This window comes from Strigops habroptila, chromosome Z (assembly GCF_004027225.2).
Source record: "Strigops habroptila isolate Jane chromosome Z, bStrHab1.2.pri, whole genome shotgun sequence".
NCBI lineage: Eukaryota > Metazoa > Chordata > Aves > Psittaciformes > Psittacidae > Strigops > Strigops habroptila.
In genome coordinates, this window is record NC_044302.2 from 86,180,496 (window position 1) to 86,201,298 (window position 20,803).

General features: G+C 38.3%; 2 protein-coding genes across 4 annotated transcripts in view; both read left to right on the forward strand.

The window, feature by feature from the left end:
- PAIP1 (poly(A) binding protein interacting protein 1) overlaps positions 1–5,846 on the forward strand; it is a 28,319-nt gene extending 22,473 nt beyond the window's left edge. For both annotated transcript variants that reach the window (XM_030512133.1, XM_030512132.1), the window contains 5 exons: positions 945–1,051; positions 2,373–2,490; positions 2,623–2,677; positions 3,267–3,360; positions 4,398–5,846. In XM_030512133.1, coding sequence (XP_030367993.1) covers positions 945–1,051; positions 2,373–2,490; positions 2,623–2,677; positions 3,267–3,360; positions 4,398–4,488 — 465 coding nt within the window. In that variant the 3' untranslated portion in view covers positions 4,489–5,846. The remainder of the gene's footprint in view (positions 1–944; positions 1,052–2,372; positions 2,491–2,622; positions 2,678–3,266; positions 3,361–4,397) is intronic.
- A 2,678-nt stretch (positions 5,847–8,524) lies between these two features.
- CZH5orf34 (chromosome Z C5orf34 homolog) lies at positions 8,525–20,350 on the forward strand. Of its 2 annotated transcripts, XM_030512134.1 has the most exons (11): positions 8,525–8,780; positions 9,086–9,175; positions 11,681–12,327; positions 14,422–14,545; positions 15,366–15,457; positions 15,662–15,731; positions 16,032–16,202; positions 17,173–17,261; positions 18,012–18,104; positions 18,899–18,939; positions 19,714–20,350. In XM_030512134.1, the coding sequence occupies exons 1-11, from the start codon at positions 8,589–8,591 to the stop codon at positions 19,905–19,907; spliced, it is 1,803 nt and encodes a 600-aa protein (XP_030367994.1). In that variant the 5' UTR covers positions 8,525–8,588; the 3' UTR covers positions 19,908–20,350. The 2 variants fall into 2 exon arrangements, with proteins under 2 accessions (XP_030367994.1, XP_030367995.1); XM_030512135.1 differs by lacking the exons at positions 18,012–18,104; positions 18,899–18,939; positions 19,714–20,350 and adding an exon at positions 12,904–12,999 and having other exon boundaries at positions 17,173–17,954.
- Positions 20,351–20,803: the final 453 nt, after the last annotated feature.

The following is a 20,803-nucleotide window of genomic DNA, read 5'->3' on the forward strand; positions in this document are numbered from 1 at the left end:
GTGTTCTACCTGTTTGGTTTGCAGTATGTTTATTTTTAATTAAACCTCCTTGGTGCTATTATCTAATTGTCTAGGATCAAGGTAGGACTGCAGTGGAAAATTTGGAATACCAAACAAATGCTGACCAAGATGCTTGCTTTTATCTTTGCATTTTATGCCTTTGTATCATCAGGTGCCTTGCCAAGCATTTTGGAAAGTGTAGTATTTATGCTGAGTAGATCAGGAATTGCTATAACTTTGATCATAAAGGCAAATTATTTTTCTTGTGATTTAACTCCTACTGTGCAATTACTGGGCAGCAAAGTACCTATTTTTAACAGAAAAGGCTTTCATCCACAGCAGTTCTAGACTATCTGCTGCTAAAACTCTCTCAGCAGCAGCTTCAGCCTCACAGATTCTATGGATTAAAATTCAGGCTGGCTTAATGAGGTAATTCCTGGCTCCTCATATATACTCAGATGAAATTCTCTGGCATGTGTGATGCTAGCTAAGTTGACTGAAGTGTTTCTAAAGTTTATTAAACTGTTCATTATTCTCAGGTAAGCTAGTGGCATTATCTGCAAAAATAAGGTCTTCTTTTTTTTATAGCATATACTTAAGTAAGATCTGGCAAATGTCATTGAAGAGTTGTTTCAAATCGTATTTCAAGACTGAAAGGAGAGACGTGGTTGTGAACTTCTAGGTGACATAAACATTGGACATAGAGCTACCATACTGCCTGTAATCTAAAATAAACTATTTACAAGGTCTGTTAATCTGTTTAGCAAACAGATGTTGGCAATTGGGAATGTCAGTCCTCAAGTAGTCACTCAGTGCATCTAAACATCATGAATTGTTACAGAATCTGTTCTGTTGACAGTTTATTAATGTTTCGTAATTTAAAAAAAAAAAAAAAAAAAAAAAAAACAAAACAAAAAAACCCAAAACTAATCCCATGTCTTTAGTTGACAGGCTCAGTTTTAGAAGATGCCTGGAAAGAAAAAGGAAAAAGTGATATGGAGGAAATTATTCAGAGAATTGAAAATGTTGTGTTGGATGCAAACTGTAGCAGGTGAGAAGATAAATTTATGTGCAGTGTTTTGTTTTTATATTAAACAGAACACCTTAAAAATCTTCAAGAATAATGAACAACACATCCAAAACATTTTTAAAACTTCTATTTATGAGAAGGAAGGGCATGTTTGGGTTACTTCTAATGTAGAAAATCAAGTATTTCTCAATTGAGGAGGTTTGGGGAGGTTGTTGGGTTTTTATAAATTTTGTATTTTATATTTTGGTAGGTATGTGTGTCCACAGTAATGATTTTTTTAATTACTTTTTTTTTTAACCTTTTAGATCTTGAAATCTTTCCTAATTGCTTTAGTTTCTAAGAGCAAGTATATATATATAAGGAAACAACAGTGATTATATCTCATAGTTTATACTTTTAAACATTATTTTAACAGTATTAAATATATAAAAATAACTATAAATGTAAAGGCAAAGTGAAACTTAGTTTTGTTTTGTTTTTTCTGGAGAGCACGGTCTTACTGCAGGCTGGGGAAAAATGAGTGGTATCAACTGCATGGATGAGGTTATCTGATTCTGTTGTACTTCATCCTCAGCTTCTTGCAAACTCACTAAAAACCTATAGAGGGTCCAGGCACTGTGACCTGATCTCTTGCCATATGGAGGGAGACCAACAGGTAGCTTATAGCATCTGTGGGTTTTAATTGAGCTGTCCCCAGGGAGGATGAGGAAAATTTTACTTCAGAAAATTGAGAGCACAAGCAGAGACTTCAAAGACACAGAAGCACAAACTTTCTTTAATAGAGAAAACAAGTGAAGATTTTATTTATTCCTTAATGAGAGTCTTCTCCATGGACTTGCTTAAAATAAGAAAGGAATTTCTCTTATTTTAGGGGTGAAATGACTCGTGATACCTAATGTATTGGAGACATTACTTGTCACTGTTGACTGCAAAATTACAGTGTGATTAAGAGGGCTAAGGTTAGGAGCGTAAATTAGATTATTAAATACAATTTGAAGATCATCTGCCTGTTTTTCCTAGTACAGTCCTTTTATCAGAAAAACTTGTGCTGCAGGTTTGGTATCTTGATAAAAACTATAGCAATTTCTGTTTCATATGGGCTCCCTACTTCACCACAGAGGAAGTGGAGAGGGTGAGAGTCTTATAATTGACACATAAAGCACCTAGACTTACAGGGGAAAAAAATTAACTCAAAATTATCTGTAGACTGGACCAGCTTTTGTCCTTTTTAGAGCTTTTGGGAGGGAATTTAACTGTGTAGTATTTGTGAGATATGAGAAGCCCAATTTCCTGCTTAGCACAAAACATTCTAACTTTTGTAGTGCTGCTTTTTTTATTTCAGAGATGTGAAACATATGCTTCTGAAACTAGTAGAACTGCGATCAAGTAACTGGGGTAGAGTTCATGGAACTTCTGCACATACAGAAGCTACCCCTGAAAATGACCCTAACTATTTTATGGTAAGAACATACAGACACTTCAGTTCCTTAATTTAATGTGAATTTAATTTGATTCATAGACAGTCACATTGTTGAAAACTACAAAGCTGCCTCTCTGAATACATGTAACTTTCTGTGTAACTTTATTCTTAGAATGAGCCAACATTTTATACTTCTGAGGGTGTTCCTTTCACTGCAGCGGATCCAGGTATGTCACCAGCTTAGCATACCTTTCTTCTCCATCTTTAAAAAGTTGTAATCAATTCTGTCCTGCTGAAGTACATAAAAAGTTGTTCTTTGAATTTCTGAAGCCCATTCAAATTAAAAGACAAAATTATGTCTGAGTTTCTGACTTCGTGTACCCCATGCCTTATTCTGCATTAAAAGAAAATAAATGTTTGAAATGGAGAGTATGTATTTGAGTTCCTGTCATTCAGAAGAATTTGTGCCATAGTCCTCAGCACTTGATCTCTCCAGAAAGCCAGAAATCTTCAAGTCCTTTTTTGTTTGCTGTTAGTAGCAAAAAGGTTTGTTTCTTCCTTGGTTTCCTTATTTTCTGTAATCTGAGCACAGTGTGGCATGAAATCATTTGAGGTAGACATCTGTACTGGGAAGTTACCTATCATTCTCAAAGGTCGATTCATATCCTGAGAAACACAGTAGCAGGAGATTTTTTTATAAAAACGTCTCATACCATTTATGGTTTCATTAAATAGGTTATTTTCAAACCATACAGATGTATGGTACTTTAGAGGACTAGTTTTACATATTATTCAATCTCATTTTTGCTTTGTCAGATTATCAAGAAAAATACCAAGAGCTGCTTGAAAGAGAGGATTTTTTTCCAGAATATGAAGAAAATGGAACATTTCTGCCAGGACCTGGAGATCCGTATGTTTTGGTTTTGAGTGATAATTTCTCTCTCTCTTTTTTTTTTTTTTTTTTTTTTTTTTTTTTTTTTAATACTAGTTCTTTTAACTGCAGACTCAGGAATCCAGTCTTGCCAAAAATAAAACTAAATAATTATTAGTTAGCTCTACAATGGAGGTTAGCTGTTTTGTAATCACACGAATTTGAAACATTTTATATTTATCCAACTGAGCAGGGTAATTAGAATTCAGATATTCATATACATGTACAAACAAACTCTTTCCTGCATTAAAAAAATAAAATAAATAAATTTGCAAGCAAAATGAAGCAGCAGACTTTCAAGTGTTGGTAGTGAGACAAACTGAATTCACTTGATTGATGCGAATATACATCCCAGCTAGAGATGATTACAGAATGTTCAGTCTCTCAAAGGAAGGAGTTTGTTACATTTCTTTCCTTGGGGTAAGAAGTATTCCTTCAATAGTTATTCAGTATTCGTTTGGAATTAAGGTTGCCTTCTTTCATGTATCAACAAAAAGGAATGCAGGTTTTTTATATAAACAGATTCTTTGACTAATGTGCAACCACGGCGGTGGATGCAGTATTTGAACTAGGATGGTGACCAACCAAAAAATATGCTAATATGATGCTAATTATGGTTTTTTGCAAATAGATCAGTACAGATGCATTATTAAATTTTATGAAGCATGGATAACACTATTGCACTTTCATCTCTATTCTATTCTGGTTTTAAACTATTCTAAACTATTTCTGTTTTTAAACTGTGGACAGCGTGAGATGATCCAAAATGGTGACAAGCACTGTCACTATTTGTACTATATCCATGCTGCTTTGAGGTTTCTGTTTACTTGTTTTCCTAGTACCCATGTTTTTTTCCTCTTCATCCCCTTTAGGAAAATGTCATAGTTAACAGCTATTTATAAAGACGTGTTTTATTTTTGACATCTACATAAATGTTTCTGAAAAGCTGTACTTAACATCTTCGGTGATTTAATTATTTTTTTTTTCTTTTTTCTATTTTTTTTTCTTTTTTTTAGGTATTTTGATGACATCGATGACGAGATGGATCCAGAAATTGAAGAGGCGTATGAAAAATTCTGTCTAGAATCAGAACATACAAGAAAATAGTGAGATGTTACACATTAATGTTAGTTTATTAAGCCACTTTATGGTTAGAATTCATGGGGATAAAAACATTTGTACCAAAACAGGGAGCTTGAGTTTCTCCAAGTACTAAAGTTACACAATTTTCATTAACAGAAACTGCCAAAAATTGTAAACTCATGCCCTGTATCTTAAAATGTTGTGTATATAATCATAGTTTATTTTATGTACAGGTATATGAACAATGTTTTGGCTGCAATAAAAATGATTTTAAAATTATCATAACTGAAATTACAATCTAATGGGGAATTATTCCATAAAATTTCACTTGAGGAGAAAAGGGGAAGAATAACTTGATCTGATTTTAACTGCTTTCTTGCTTGTTCCAGTATACCTTGGGATTTAGTCATCCTTTTTAAAGATACCCACCTTTTTTTTCTTTTCCCCCTAAAAAAAGCATGATCCAAATACAGTTGGGTTTTGGGTAGGGTTTTCTTTATTTTATTTTTTTCCCCTGTAGATTACAGCCATGAGAAGTGATTTGTGGGGGTTGGGGGGGGGGGGGGGGTGCGGTGTTTTGTTTATTTCCCAGTTTTTTCTTTCCCAAAACCTGTACGGGTGCGGTCCAGATATTTTTGGTTTGGTTTTTTTTTCCCCCTGGTACAAACACGTTCTATGTTGATAGGTGAGAAAGCAAGCAGTATTTTGGAAGTTGGGTGCTTTCAAGGTCTTTGGTTTAGATAAGCTTATTTTAAACTTCTACAAGTAAAACCTATCCTTTAATTTGCTGTGTTATTCAAGAGTATACAAATGTAGTTATGTTTTAACCCATGCTTCTCAAGAGTTTGTGCAGTGCTCAATATAGAGTTTTGGTTTTCTTTTCAATGTATCTAACATGTCTAACCTTCTGGTAACTCTTCTAACTTACTTTATTCTTCTAATTTTATGTAGTTTAATTTTGTAGTTGGAGTAAATTCACGTGTTTCATTAATGTCAACATTCTGAAGCCAACTGCTCTTCTTTTGACCCCATATAATCATGTTATCTTTCCTAGGATACTCTGTTATTGTTGTTGCCAAACTCAGTTGTACTGTTTCCTGTTATCTGTTACTGGTTAGATTGAGTAGAACTCCTTACCAAAAAAAAAAAAAAAAAAAAAAAAAAAAAAAAAAAAAGGAAATATTTCCCAAAAGTTAGCAACTATAAAGAACACATGTTGTAAATATGCATGTAAATAATTCTGGTAATATTTCACCGTTACTTGTTTGATTAAATAACTTGTGCATCTGCTAAGAGTGAGCACTGACTGTTTTCTTTATGTTCCTTTAACATACTTATTTAGGTTGGGGTTTTGGAAAATAAAACTTAACCAGCTTTGTTTCCTTTCGTATAATTTCACTTCATTTTTTGCTTAAAAAAAAAAAAAAGGGTTTTTTTTGGTCCTTCTTCTGTCTCCCCTTCACCTAATACTATCTGCAACTGTCTATAGAAAAATAGGAGTATTATCTTTTAATACTCATTGGAAAAATAAAATTTATCAAAGAGCAGTATGGTCATAAGAACTATATTAGCATTTCAAAGTCTCTAGAATAAAATCCAGAATCTAGAAAAGTGAAAACTAAATTACATTATTTTCACATACGCATTCTCAAAGGTTTAGCGTGTTTTTCATACAAAAATTTGAATCCAAATACAGGTCAGACTTCCACTGACTTTACAAGCAGATGTCTTAGGGAAAACATATTTACTCAGAACTTGAAGTCCCAAGGAACAAGTATTCATACATCCATTATGGTAAACTAATAGTGTCTTCAAGGGACTCCACTTTGTGTTTTAGTTTTGCATCTTTTGTAGTGTGTCTTTTTGTCTGTAATGTAGCTGTCGGACTCCAGTTGTATACCCTGTCAGCTTGTGGAGACAGTGTGTTTTACCTGTAGGTAAGAAATAGGACAAGTCATCCTGTACAAAAATGTTGGTAACTCCACCGGCAATGCTGACAAATAAAGTGACACTTCTGTTCAAAGTAGTGGAGATGATGGTGGTCTCTGCACATAGGAAGCTTGGTAAGAGTTTTTAAGCCCATACTGCAGAAAAATTTGGTTTTAACTGCCCTGCTGTGTAACGAAGACAGGATAATCTTGGCCTTAAACACTTGACAATCATCCTTACTTGTCTTAAGCCTCACAGGAGTCTAACGTAGATTAGTGATGGTGGAATGAGATGTGAGAGAGCAAAGCCAGCAGCAGGTTTTGCACCATCATAATCACCATTTGCTGCTTGACTGCCTGCTTTTAACTGCCGGTAGGGCTGTGCATGAGAGAGATGAGTCTTGAGAGGTTTAAAGATGATTTCACTTGAATTTTCAAGTGCACTGTGTGAAAGTGTTCCTCATCTGCAAGTTTCTGAACAATACCTTGCAGATAAACAACCCTTAAAAAGATTTCTTTTCTTTGTGACACAGTGGTAAGCCAGTGAAGGCATGGAAGTATGGAAAGCAAACTTCAGGAGAGAAGTGAAGCAAACTTCCTTAGCACTGATTCTGAAAAGAAACTGACTTTGCCTCCAAATTCAAGCACATGATCAAGCTTCACACATCAGAAAAAAAATGTGTCACTTAACTGTAAACCGTCAAGCCACTCACAACAGCTTTGATTACACTGTAAATAGGGGGCGAGGAAGAGAGCTGTGTATTTCTTCCAAAAAGGCAACTAGGCATAATTTTTAAACTGGCCTTTGGGAAGTTAATCTTTCAGTCCATTCAGCTAGGGCTTCTGCAACCCAGTTCTGCGTACACAGATACCTGTTAGATTTCCCTGCCCTGTGAACACATACATGCAGAGGAGCAGCCACCAGACAGTTACTTACCTATAACCTGTCTTTGGGATATGTGGCAGATTGGCCGTTGGCCTCCTAGTTTTCCAGAGGTGCTCCTGTGGGAAGGCAAGAAGAGAACACCGTCTTGTACAGCAGCTGGTGTGCTACATGGGGAGTCAGGAGTGTGCTGCTGGTGCTGTCCTCCAGGTAGCCTTGCTGTGTGCGAGTGCGCCTGCTGGATGAGGTGTATCTTAAAGCACAGGTACAGGTCCCAGCAGAAAAGGACCTGTGGGTGCTGACTGATGGAGCTGAACATGATCCAGCTTGTGCCCAGGCAGCCAAGAAGGCCAACAGCATCCTGGCCCGTATCAGCAATAGTGTGGCAGCAGGGCCAGGGCAGTGATCATCCCCCTGCACTGGGCACTGGTGAGGCTGCACCTCGAATCCTGTGTTCAGTTCTGGGCCCCTCACTACAAGAGGGGCATTGAGGTGCTGGAGCGGGGCCAGAGAAGGGCAACGGAGCTGGTGAAGGGTCTGGAGCACATGTGTGATGAGGAATGGCTGAGGGACCTGGGAGTGTTTAATCTGGAGAAGGCAAGGCTCAGGGGGGACCTTATTGCTGTCTACAGCTGCCTGAAAGGAGATTGTAGTGAGGCGGCGGTCAGTCTTTTCTCCAAAGTAACAAGAGATAGGATGAGAGAAATGGCCTCAAGCTGCACCAGGGGACGTTTATATAGGATATTATGAAACATTTCTTCACAGGGAGGGTGATCAGGCACTGGAACAGGCTGCCCAGGGCAGTGGTGTAATCACTATCCCTGAAGTGTTTAAAAACCGTGTAGATGAGGCCCTCAGTGACATGGTTTAGTGGTGGACTTGGCAGTCCCGGGTTAAAGGTTGGATTTGATGATCTTAGAAGTCTTTTCCAAACTAGTTGATTCTATGATTCTATACAGGTAAATAGGGTTTTTTCTGTAGTGTAGGCCTTCGTACTGCTAATTTTCATGTCTGGAGCAGCAAAAAACACATCCGTGTTTCCAGCAGACAACAACAAACCCGAACAAGTTGAAAAGACACCGCGTGCATTCCCACCCAGCTTGTTCTACGGCCGTGCGCACAACCGGCTCCCGCTTCCGCCCGGTGCCCTGCAGGCAGGAGCACGCAGCGACCCCACCGAGGCCCCGTGTGCGGCCGGTTACCAGGGGCAGCCGCCGGCGCCACGCCCCATCCCCCGCTTCCCGCCCGGCGGAGGCGGCAGCCGCGGGCTCGGGTCTGCTGTGCCGCTGGTGCGGCTGCGGGTCGGCGCGGCCATGGCGGAGTGGCTGATGGTGCTGTATGAGGACGACTCGGCGGAGCTGCACTACGCGGGGGGGGACCGCCTGCTGCTGTCGCCCTGCGGCTGCGAGTACCGGCAGGAGGCGGCGCCGCCCGCCGCTGCCCACCCGCTGCAGCCGGCTCGGACCACCCGCCAGCGGACCGCCTTCGTCCGCAGCGCGCACCGGGTACGCCGGAGTCGCGCCCCTGTGCGCCGGGCCGGTTTGCAGAGGTGCCTTCTAGGAGCTCCCCCTGGGTTCTGCCCTGCGCTGCTGTGCGGGCGGGCGCGGGTGCTGGGGAGCAGCCATGGTGCGGGGTGCCCGGGGTCCGGTTCCCTCTGCTCCACAGCATTGTTCCTCTGTGGGACGTGGAGGGGATCTTTCAACCTCTGCTGCAGAACAGAAGGGATAAAATCAGGTTTAAACTTCATCACTGTGTAGAAAAACTTGTAACAGGCTTGTTTTGGTTTGGTTTTGTTTTTCCTCATCAACAGGAAAGACTTCTACGAGCTCTAGATTTCCGGAACAAGTTCTCTTCTCGCCCATACTTACCTTCACATGTTATACCTCCAGAGAGAAAAAAGGTGAGAGTTACACATGTAATGCTGTTGTACAATGGACTTCCCTAGCAGCCTGACGAGGTGGACTTAAGTAACTTTACATGCGTGTGTATGATGAGCACAGGCCTTGATGATGTACAGAGGACAGTCAGGTGGATGCAGTTGTCAACTTTAGAATACTGCCGTTTTGAACTACAGTTTTAGCTGTTACTTAGTCCTCTATTTATGCACATCCTTTGTAGCTAAGCACCAAAGGGTTCGTTTACTCATAGTAAGACTAAAACCTAGGGGTTTTTACACATGCCGGAATGAGGTGGTTTAGATATCATCGCTTTCCTGGACTCAAAACCTGCCAGGGAAGACCAGGTGACATTGGGCAGTGTTTTCTGAGAGCTGTCACATTCAGCATCCCATTGTTTCCCCACTGCAGCACCTCTGTGAGTGCGGGGCTTGCAGGAGGGCAGGGGCAGTGTCACTGTGGGAGTGGCTACTCCAGGTCAGGCTGAGGTACATCCAGAGACCCCCATTACCGTTTGTAGGAGCCCCGGTCTGGGTTCCCATGGAACACATGTGCATGCGCGCTGTGGTGTGGGTCTTAAGACTATGGATAAAGCAGGCGAGTGTTAAAACTTCATTAGTAGCACACTTCATGCTAACGTTTAGCTGCTGAAAACAGAGTCAGTATCACTACATACTGAGCAGTAGGCTGATGCTCTGTCACTAGCATTTGTGGGTCACCCTCCACTCTCCCCCAGGCCAGCATCTTCTGGAAGATGGTTTCTAGACATTTCCTAACTTAGAGCTTTCACTGTGACAGCCTGCTTCAGGACGTTGGGGATGACTTTCCTAGCCCACAGGAACTGTTCATCAACTGCTGTTTTTCTTAAAGCAAAAGCAGGTTTTTTGTAGCTCTTCGGATTGTACTTCTTTGGTAATTCACTGCTAGTTTATTGTTCTGTGCCCTCTGTTTTCAACTAGGGCCCATGTGCTCAAGGCTTTTGCTACTTCCCACGCTCAGCAATCCATTATAGCAAGATAACAATTACCAAGCTCCAGTTCACTCAGCATGTTCCCATAACAAGGCGGTAACGAGCCTAATGAGCCAGCCTTGGAGCCTCCCACAGTAACCATAGGACACAGTTAGCCCAAGGCCTATGGCCTTTACTAGCAGTGACTGTGCTTTTACTGGGCTACTGGGTACAAAAACGCTTCCACCATGTTATTGTGCTTATGCCTGAATTCAAAACCACACAGTACTGCGGTTTGCTTAGGCTCTGCTTTGGCCACACTAACCATCCACATCTCTAGACAGCTTAAAGGGGGGGATGTTGACAGTAGTATGGCCTGTTCAGAACAGCAAGTAGTATTTACAGTACAGGCTTTTCCAGTGCTGAGCCAAAGTATGATTTGGGCTGAAACATATTTGACTAAAGGTCAGTCAAATGTGGCAAAGCTGATTAAATTGAGATAAAACAAACGATGAGGAATGTGAATACTCGTTTGCTAAGGTTTTTTTCACATCTTATTTGAGAGGGTTTCCATTTCTGCGTGATGATCAGGTATAAGGCCAATACAGAGGAAAATACTTAATTTTTAGGGCAGATGGTTAGAAAGACAGTCTCTGTCTTGGAATGTTTCTAGTTTCAGAGGGTAATTAGTGCATTTTCCAAACCTACAATTTAGGAAAAGCCTTAATCTGGGGTTTGAGGTAGATGGAGTGCTTGTTTGGAGTACTTTGTTGAGAATCAGCTGCTTTGTTTTTGTAGGGCTAGCACAAGGCCATCTGCTGTGAAAATGGTTTTTGTTTGTTTTGAACGGAAGTGCTAATTGAAGCAGCAATCTGCACTTGAATATTACAGCAGCAAGATGAGGCTCCTCTTTTGAGACTTTCCAAATGTTGTATATTAAAAGTCTAGAATCTTAATTATATTTTACATCTTTGGAGGTGTGTTTTACCCACATCCTGGCAGTAGCAGTGTAACCACATCTGCGGTGCTGCAACAGAATGTTTTCAATAAATTTCCATTTTGGTAAGAACACATAAATACATGTTACATGCCAGTTTGCAGGCTAATCTTAATTTTATAAATAGAAGATTTCAGAGCACATGGGGTTTTAATGTACACAGTTTTAATGTGGACTTTCCATGAAGTGTACCATTAACAGATACGATCAAGATAATTTAGGCTTTCTCTTCAGTGTTTCTTAAGAAGCAGTTGGAAACAGAAGTATCTTCTGTCTGTGGGCAGTTGTGCCTGGTCATTTGGCCATGTATCTTACTAGTTTATAAATGCATATTAAATTAAAACATTATTGCTACGTAGAACTCTGTTAGAAGGAAGCAGATACGAAGATGAGATATTTTGCCTCTTCTTGAGTTCATGTATGCAAATAAATGCAGAGTAAAGTTTCTTGCTATATATCACCTTGCAGGACTGAATTCATTGAAATGTAAATCCTCCATTGTAATTTCTGGGAAGCAGGTCATTTTTATCTTGCTGAATATTCCAATCCTTTTTCTTGTATTAGATTATTTTCAGGGATATCTTAGAAGTTAGATGGCCTGACCCTGCTACAGCTGATCTGACAAGATGGGCAGACAATGGCAGTGTGAAGATCTCATCAGTAGATGGTTATGCTCACCTTTACCTGTCAGAATTGCACCAAGAATTCACAGTGGAATTCTTATGCAAAGTCAGCCAGTCGTCTGCAGCATCCCTATGCTCCTCTCAAAAGAACAGCAACTATCAAACTAGAGATCACTATGGAAAATCAAGTAAGAATTATGTTGCTGAAATGTCATTGAAACAAACAAGCATAGAGGGCAAGAAGAACGATCAAGGTTGTGCTGAAGGTAAATACAGAGAACCAACCAATCCAGAGGACCAAAGACACACAGATGGAGTCCCTTTGTTCTACACAAATCACTCTTGTGAATACACGTGGGTTACACAGTGTTGGTCTGTCTCCTCCTACCCAGAAGAATGGAAATACCCTTTGTCATTGGCACTAATGTGCTATAACTTATATACTGCTAAGAACATAATGCAGACATGTGAGAAAAACAACCGTCCCTCTATGGAAACTGATGTTTTAATAGACCCTGGAACAAAGGAAACAGCTTCTCATTTACCTACAGCTTTGCCGCTCAGCTGCAGAGCCCCACACTTACACAGGTAGTTTAAGCTGTTTACTTTGTTGACACATGTTTTGAAATTCTGTACTTTGGAACTTCAACATCTAGCAAAATAACTGAATTATAGCTATAAAAGATTTTTAAAAATTTACTATAGTAGGTTTATTTTTTTTAGGAATTTCTTGAGACATGAAGTTTGTGAAACTAACATTCTGTATCCTCTAATGAAATATAGTAATTAGTCCAGAGAAAAGTATTTTTTTTATATTTCTGACATGCTGTGTAACTATGTAAAGGAAAAAGAGAATACTGAAAAAAGAACACAGTTTTTGGGTCTGTTTGGTGTGGTTTCATTTTTGAGAAGATAATACTTCTGAGGTGTGCCAGTGGCATATGCTTTCTGTCAGTACCACTAAAAGTAATTAAAACAAAAAACCTTTGCAGGTTTGAGAAAATTAATTTGGTAACTAATATGGATAACTGAGGAATCGGAAGAATCTGAAAATATGTGGTCTCTTTTCCTTTAATAAGTTCTTGGTATAGAAATTATTAGCAGCACATAAAGAAAAAAACCTGACCTTGAGACTTACTGAAGGACTACTTGTACTTTATACAGGTGGACTTTCTGTGACTTCTTTCAGAATGAAGATGCTGAAAAGTATTCGTGCCCTCAGCTAATTCAAATTGTATGGTGGCAGGGTGTTTTTTATAGGTATGTAGGAGATCTTGTGTTTCATCTTTGGAAGACTTCATGAGAATTCAGCTTTAAGATGCCTTACTTTGTCTCTTTCTCACCCTTTGAGAGATTACACACAATCTTCATGTAAAAGTGTGTTCATTTCTGCTGTTGATTGGACTTCAGATTTTCTGGTACAGTGTATTTCCAGGTCTGAAAGTGGGTATGTCTGAAACAAACAATCTGAAATCATGTTTAAGGCTTTTAAAGTAGTGATCTGATTACAGAGTCATGGAATGCTTTGGGTTAGAAAGGCCCCTAATATCATCTAGTTCCAAGCCCCTGCCATGGGCAGGGACACCACCTACTAGGCAGGTTGCTCAAGGCACTGTATCTGATTTCTTAAAGGTTTACTGGACAGCTGGAGCTCCCACTGGCAATTGTGGTGCTTGGTTTCTGTGCAAATTACATTGCTCCTTTTGATGCTGAAGATTTCATGCTTTAAAAATGCATGGTGACTTGTCTTGGTCTTGGTGTCTTGGTGACCTACATAATTCACATGTTGCAGGCAGCTAAACTGTGGATTTTCCTGGCAAATGACTTTGTTCATATGGTTAAAAAAAAAAAAAACAAAAAAAACCCCACACAAATCTTTTTTAAAATTGCCCTTTAAAATCTGCTGTAAAACCTGAAAATTCTACAGTTGCTATCAACATCTAAAAGTCTTTGATAAAAACATAATCAGTCTTCAAAGCTTTAATCTTTCTGCCCTGTTCTTCGTTCTTCTCAGTGCAATTCCTAGATTTTCATCTCATTTCTGAATAAAATGCTCAGCAGCTTTTCAGTACTGTATCTCATTTCTTTGGAAGTATGGTGACTAGCCAACCTTAGTTTTTTAAGCCCCATTACCAAAGTCCAGGCATGTAACCACAGAGTCACAGAATTGGGCCATTAAATGGCTTTTAGGCTTCTAAGATACCATATGATCACAAGTGAAAGACCATTGATCTTAGGGAAAAACATACAGCTGCAGTGAAAATGAAGACCTTCAGGTTGTTAAGGAATCCTTCAGTCTGATGGCTCGCTGTGTACACTAGGAAGGGCTGGACCACCAAGAAAATTGGACTTTTCTCTTTAGAATTGCTGTATTTTGTGCTCAGCAGAATGAACAGCTCTTGTGAGATGTCTACCTCAACACAAAAAAGCTTTCCTTAGCTTGTTTAACTCCAGCATGCCATGTACACGACTAAAGAAAGAGCCTGGCAATGCTAATGTTCTGTGTTGAAAGAAATAATTGGTACACTCTGGTGTTTGTGAAACAGTAGAAGGTTTTTCATGTAGGAGTTGTGTTGAAAATACATTTCTGCTTAGTGCTTTCTTGAAATGTACTAACCTGTTTTGCTTCTGTAGTGACACAGCATTTTAAATACTTGTTAAAACACTTGTTATTTCTCTCAGATTTATCCACGGTAGGAAAAACATCATAGAAATCTATCCTGGTGATGACTCAGTTCTCAAGTCAGAGGGAGCACTTTTTGGAAATTATTTCATACACTATGCAATCCAAAAAGGAACAAAAAAGGTATAAAACTTTTAAAATTTTAAAATATTTTCCAAATTTATTCAAGTTAAGCAGTTTTCTTCGTTTTAAGAATTTGCCTATGCAGTCTGTAGTGAATTGAGCAATCAGTCATAAAAAAATGAGATTATACTTTCTGCTCCAGAATGTATTTTTATAAATCATAGACGCAATAAGTCTTGTTCACTGTAATATTTCACAAGCTCAAGTATGCACTTCAGTAAGATTCTACAATGACCATTTCTTACTAATTTAGAAGAGACATTTAGTCTGTAATATACTGATTAGAGGTTAATCTTTATGCACTTGTTCTTTTTCATGGTATAGAGACAGAACCTAGAAGATGCAGGTTCTGTTCTAGCTTTGCCACAGACCACCTGTTCATTGCTGGATAAATGGTTTTGCCTCTCTCTCTGTCTATTGTTAAGCTTCCCCAGAGTACAGATCCTCTGAAGGCTCATGCAGTGCTTTGTATTTTTGAAGCAGAATTAAGCATTGACTTTGTACCCTTAGAACCAAGCCTGTGACTTGTAGTCGGTCCTAGTTACTCAGTAATGAACTACAGTTGACGCTCTGATAAGAGAACTTCTTGGTCCATACCGAGTGCATGGAAACCTTGCATGTGTCTTCCCACAGAAGTAGGCTTGAAGGATACAACTGTGCATTTATACTTTTCAAGGAGATACTTGTCGGTGTTCTGGGAAAAATATGATTATAGTTGCTTTCTGGGAGGTCAGAAGTTTCATATCTTGCAATCTTTTAATGCTGTTTTCATGCCACAATACCTGTAACTAACTCACCTCCTTTCTGCTCTTTACTGCAGAGGGAAGAGAAGATGTATTCGGTCAACAGCCTACCTCCTGACGTACCAGGAAATTCATATTCTATATCCTCCATCATTACTCAGGCAACGAAGTAACTTTATCTTTGTTACATTAATTCCTCTGACTTTGAAAGGACAGTAGTTAAAATTACACATAATACTTATTATGACATTATAAAAATTAAAGGAATTCATATTAGCACTAAGTATGTCTATAAACTTATAGAAGATCACAACTATTTAGGAGACATAGTAAGTATGAAATGCTTAATACTTTTCTGTTTTTTTTTTCTCAGAATACTTCAGTACTGCTACAAGACTAAACTGTCATTAACTCATAACTATTCTCTCTGCTGTTGGAAAATGGTAGGTAGCTGAAGATTTATAAATCTTTCAGTGTTATAAGGTTGATTATACAGGCTATAGGGAATAGGACATAATCTAGAGGGATAACAGTGAGTGTATCCTCAAAGATCAGAAGATATATATTGGGGAACCAGTAGCATGCAGTGTAAATGTTTATTTGTGAAGCAGAAGGCAACTGCATGATAGAGATCTGGTTGTGGTCTGGAAAAACAAGTAAATTGGAAATCTGGGAGAGATTCAAATAGCTGAATGAAATAAGTAAGCTTTTCTCAAGTTTTTAATGTATTTCTCTGGCTCTAGGTACCTGAGACAGATGGACGAGAAATGTTGCCAGTTTTGCTGTATGAAAAGGTTATTCCCAGCATAGGAAGACTCATTGTGTACTCGGATCATAAAGTCCATGCTGCTTTTTGGGATGGGGTGACCTTGAATATGGTCTGGCATTTCAGCTCTTCCTGTAGCAAGATCCAGGTAACTCATGAGTTTTGGGGTGACTACTCTTAAAACTCTTAATGAAAAAGTATTATTAGGAAACTAACGAGAACATGAAACAAAAGTTTTGATGCCTATAAAATACAAACTGAAGACTTTGGAGAGATTCATTCACAGCATTCTTCATTTAGATGACTATGGAAGCTCAAGAGGAAGTTTGTCTCACAAGCTTGTGTAGTCATCTAAATAAAAATAGGAACTATCTGCAAACACCACTGTTACTGTATTGCCAGTATTTTAACCGGAAACAAGGAGGAAGAATATTTTAGTGCCTAACTGATGCCTAAGGAGGCAAATGAAACTATCCTTTCAAGAAGTCACTCACATTGATCAAAGAAGGGAGTATTTGGTTTTTATTTCAAATTACCTATCATTGAGTAAATGGATAGTGAAACATTACTCAGAAAAGTAACCTTGTGCATAGGGTATTCCATGTATGTGTTTAAATGTACTTACTAGAGAAGTAAAATGATTATGTCGATTTTTGCAGAATGGCACTACAGAGAAAATTATGTCAATGTGGGATTCAAGGTTGACTGCTGAGACTTTTGCTTCTGTATCTTTGCTTATTATCCTGAGGTGACAAGACACAAAAATATGTTAAAGTGTCTGAGGATCTCTCTATTATAAAAAATATAAATATGACAGTGTGTCAAGAGATACAGTATAACTTCCTGATGTGAGCTAGCTCAAATCTGTACACTTATTCATGATAAAAGGAGGAAGAACTGAATATTCTACAGATTTGGAAACATTTCTGCACACTTTTCTAGAAGTAATGTATTCTTGAATAGCCAAATTCTATCCTTAGCAAAACACAAACTATTAAGTATTTAAAGTGGAATGTTCATAGATACTTAATTCTTAAATTGGCATATTATACTTGCCTTTTTTTTTTTTTCTTCAGACTGTAGCAGAAAATTAATACTTCTAATTTTTTCCTTCTAAGGTAAATGAAGATGTAGGCTGGTGTAAGTTAACTACTCCTGATGGGGTACAGCAGCTAATACCAATAAGTCATCCTGGAATCTATGAAAGGTATAAGTAACTTAATTTGAAGTTAAAGGAATTCTGTACAAATCCTTTATATGAAGACATGGTATTTACTGAAAATATATGGGAGGGGGGTAACACCAAACACACAATGATAAAAGCTCTGTTTCATCTGGCGAAGATTCAGGACCTTTATGGCTCGGGACCTCTGCATGCTATCATTCCATTATGATCATTCCAGTAATATCTTTTTAGAAACGTAAGTAGAGCTGCAACTTGGCACTTAGATCAGTGGATAAGGATGGAAAAAAAAAAAAAAGAAAAACTCCTTGTCCTATATAGAACTGGTACCTAGAAGTGGATAGCATTTTATCCAATTTCTGCTTTATTACAGATACTGACATCTGCGTGCAGATTGCTTTCTCTAATCTGCTTGCTCTAATTACAGCCTCATTATGGGAATCATTAGAAGCTTACTGTGCTGCTTTTCAGCAAGGAGATATTCACAAACAAAAATTAACATTTGTACACTATTCATTACAAAATCATACTGTTTTGTTACAATTTTCTGTCACAGCACAGGTTTTAATATGAAGGAGATTCTAGACAAAAAATGGGAATCAAAAAATGGCAAGGGAACCTAGAGAAAAAGTTAGATTTTGACTCATGGTTGGTTTTGGGTTTTTTTTTCAGATCCAAGTCTATTGCTTCATGCCTTCAGTTTTTTTGCTTGAATTATTACAGTGTATTTCTCATATAAATAACTACTTTTTGTAAATTTTCATGTTAATGCAGGTACACGAAAACAGCAATAGAATGGTGCAGAAGTCTGAATGAAAGGAAGGAGATTCCTGAATATACTGAACACTCTGTAACTGAAGAAAACTGGTATTAATCTTTATCCTAAATAACTACAAATAACGTTGAAAATAAAACTCAAAATGACTATAATCTGTGAATTTTATAGACTGAATTTTCTAAGGGTCAGAAAAAATTTAAGACCACTTATTTTTCTTTCAGTGTTTAAAAAGTTAGGTAGATTGAGTTCGAGGTGAAGCTTGTTTCATTGCCCTTCTGTCTGCCTTACTTAAAAATCAGAATTATAGTGACTTTGCCAGAGGAGGATTAATGTTACAGAGATAGTAAGGTGAAAAAGAGAAACTAGGCTAAGAAAGGTGTCTTTTAACAGAGCATCAAGCAGCTCAAAATAGTACTTTGAACTGCTAAATGACACTTAACATCTCTGGCTAATACATTTGTCCTTTTTAATACATGCTACTGATCTGACCAAAGGTCTGCTGACATCATATAGAAACATATTCGGGTATTAAAAATGTGGGTTTTATCACTGAAAATGATTACACTTTGTTATTGGTATTACAGTAGGTTCAGTAGCTCATGAAACAAAAATTTTATCTGTATATACATATATATAGCAAAGAGATTATTTTTAGAGCAGAGCCCTGATTTTTGGTAACACAAATGATTGATTGACAAATGGCAGCCATTTACTCGTGGTATGAAAGACAAAAATACAGCTTTTTTTTTTTTCACTTGGATTTTGCTCATCTAATTTTTAGTATTGCTGGAAAGTATTAAAAATCAAAATCTGAGGTAGAAAATACATTGAGAGAACTTTTCATGATACTACATCATTAAACAATCTTTATTTTCTTGGACAGGTCTGCTGATGTTGAGCTTGAAAAAATACAGAGATTTAACTGTATCCTTTCTGAAAGCTGTAAAGATTTTTCAGTTTTATATTCTGTTGTTCATCTGAATATTGAAATCTGTATGTTTGATCATCAAAGGCTCTCTATCCTATTACCACCTTTTATTGTCTTACCCACTTCTTAAGACTACCTTATTAAGCCATTTTTTGTTTTCTTATTTATCCTTTTATCGTTTAGCTTGTCTGATTTCTACATCACAGCACCAGTAACAAAAGGAATGGCAGCATACAAAACTAAAATAAATAAATCACCAAAAAAAGGAAGCCCTTTAATGGGCACTGCCTTAGCTTCGCTAACACTCACAGGCTGGTCTTTCCTTGAAAACAGGATGATGCAGTTGCCATGGGGCTTGTTGTTACAGCACAGAACCTTTCTGTTTCTCAATTACTTAGATTCACTCCACTGTGTTCAGACAGCTCAAAAAAGTGTGCTGCACTCCCTGTGCTTAAAGCCACTCTTATTGTCTTCAAGCCAGCATTCAATTTTATTAGTATGAAAAGTGCTTGCTGTTGAATGTGCAGTGTGACATCATAGAGTTTCCTTTTTAAGGTAACTTTTGGATAAATCAAAGTCTCAAAGACATTTTCTATAGATGTTGTGGACATTTTAAGTAATATACTCTTATTTCTCAGCTTTATGTAATTGCCATGCTATGAAATGTGAGACTTTGCAGAATGATGAACAGGAATCCGGACAAATATTTTTCTCATTAGGAGGAAGAGTTTGAATATTTTTTTTTTCTTTCCTTAACAAAATAACACTAGTTTTATTGGATAATAGCAATGTTCTGGAAAGGACATCTGCTGCAAAAACCAATCCATCTGGTCTTACTGTCAGAAAACCAGAAAACTGGAGTGAAGCAGAAGAAATCAGTGAAGGGTGCGTCCTGGAGGCTTTGGAAAAAACTTCCAAAGTAATTCAGGATATTGAATCTCTGCTTGCGGCTTCTGGGAGGTGAAGCCCCATGGCACGTGAAGACCTGTGTTCTGCACCTTCATGGGAGCTGCCCCAGTTCTGTCTGAGGAGGCTTTGAAGTGCAAGAAGAATGAAGACTGAAGGCAGAGTGGTTGAATTGCTGTTGTCATACCAGAGTTGCGTGTTGTGGATAGGCAAAAAGAGCAGTGAAATAACAGAGCACAGCTGTATAACTACATCAGCGCTGACCTGGAAGTGCTGCTTTTACATGTATGAACGTCTGTTTGAATCGTGTGATTTTATAGAGGACTGTACAAGGAACTTAGTTACCGCTCAAGTGGCTATGGTGGGGATAAGCAGTTTTAACTGTATAAATGTGCTTTTATTCAGCAGCATACACTAAGTCCAAAATTGAATAAAAAGCTTTCCAAATGCTTATTTCAGAGTTTTGTAGTAAATAAATAAATATTAATTAAAGTGTCTTCAGTACTTTCTGATACATGGTCTGTTACTGGGTGGTACACTGTTGTACTGGTGGTGTATAGTGAAAACACACTAGCCTGCTGCTCCAGACATGAAAATTAGCAGTACAAAGCCCTGCACTATAGAAAAACCCCTATTTACCTGTATAGAATCACACAGCCGACTAGGTTGGAAAAGACCTTTAAGATCATCACGTCCAACCATTACCCCAGGACTGCCAAGTCCACCACTAAACCATGTCAGTGAGGGCCTCATCTACACGGGTTTTAAACGCTTCCAGGGACAGTGATTCCACTACTGCCCTGGGCAGCCTGTTCCAGTGCCTGATCACCCTCTCTGTGAAGAAATGTTTCATAATATCCAATATAAACCTCCCCTGGTGCAGCTTGAGGCCGTTTTCTCTTGCCCTATTGCTTGTTACTTTGGAGAAAAGACCAACCCCCACCTCACTACATC

Coding starts and splice junctions, on each gene's coding strand:
- CZH5orf34 (XM_030512134.1), top strand. CDS start 8,589: ATGGCGGAGTGGCTGATGGTGCTGTATGAGGACGACTCGGCGGAGCTG. Junction 12,328..14,421: donor AGAGCCCCACACTTACACAG/GTAGTTTAAGCT, acceptor TATTTCTCTCAG/ATTTATCCACGGTAGGAAAA. Junction 15,732..16,031: donor CTCTCTGCTGTTGGAAAATG/GTAGGTAGCTGA, acceptor CTCTGGCTCTAG/GTACCTGAGACAGATGGACG.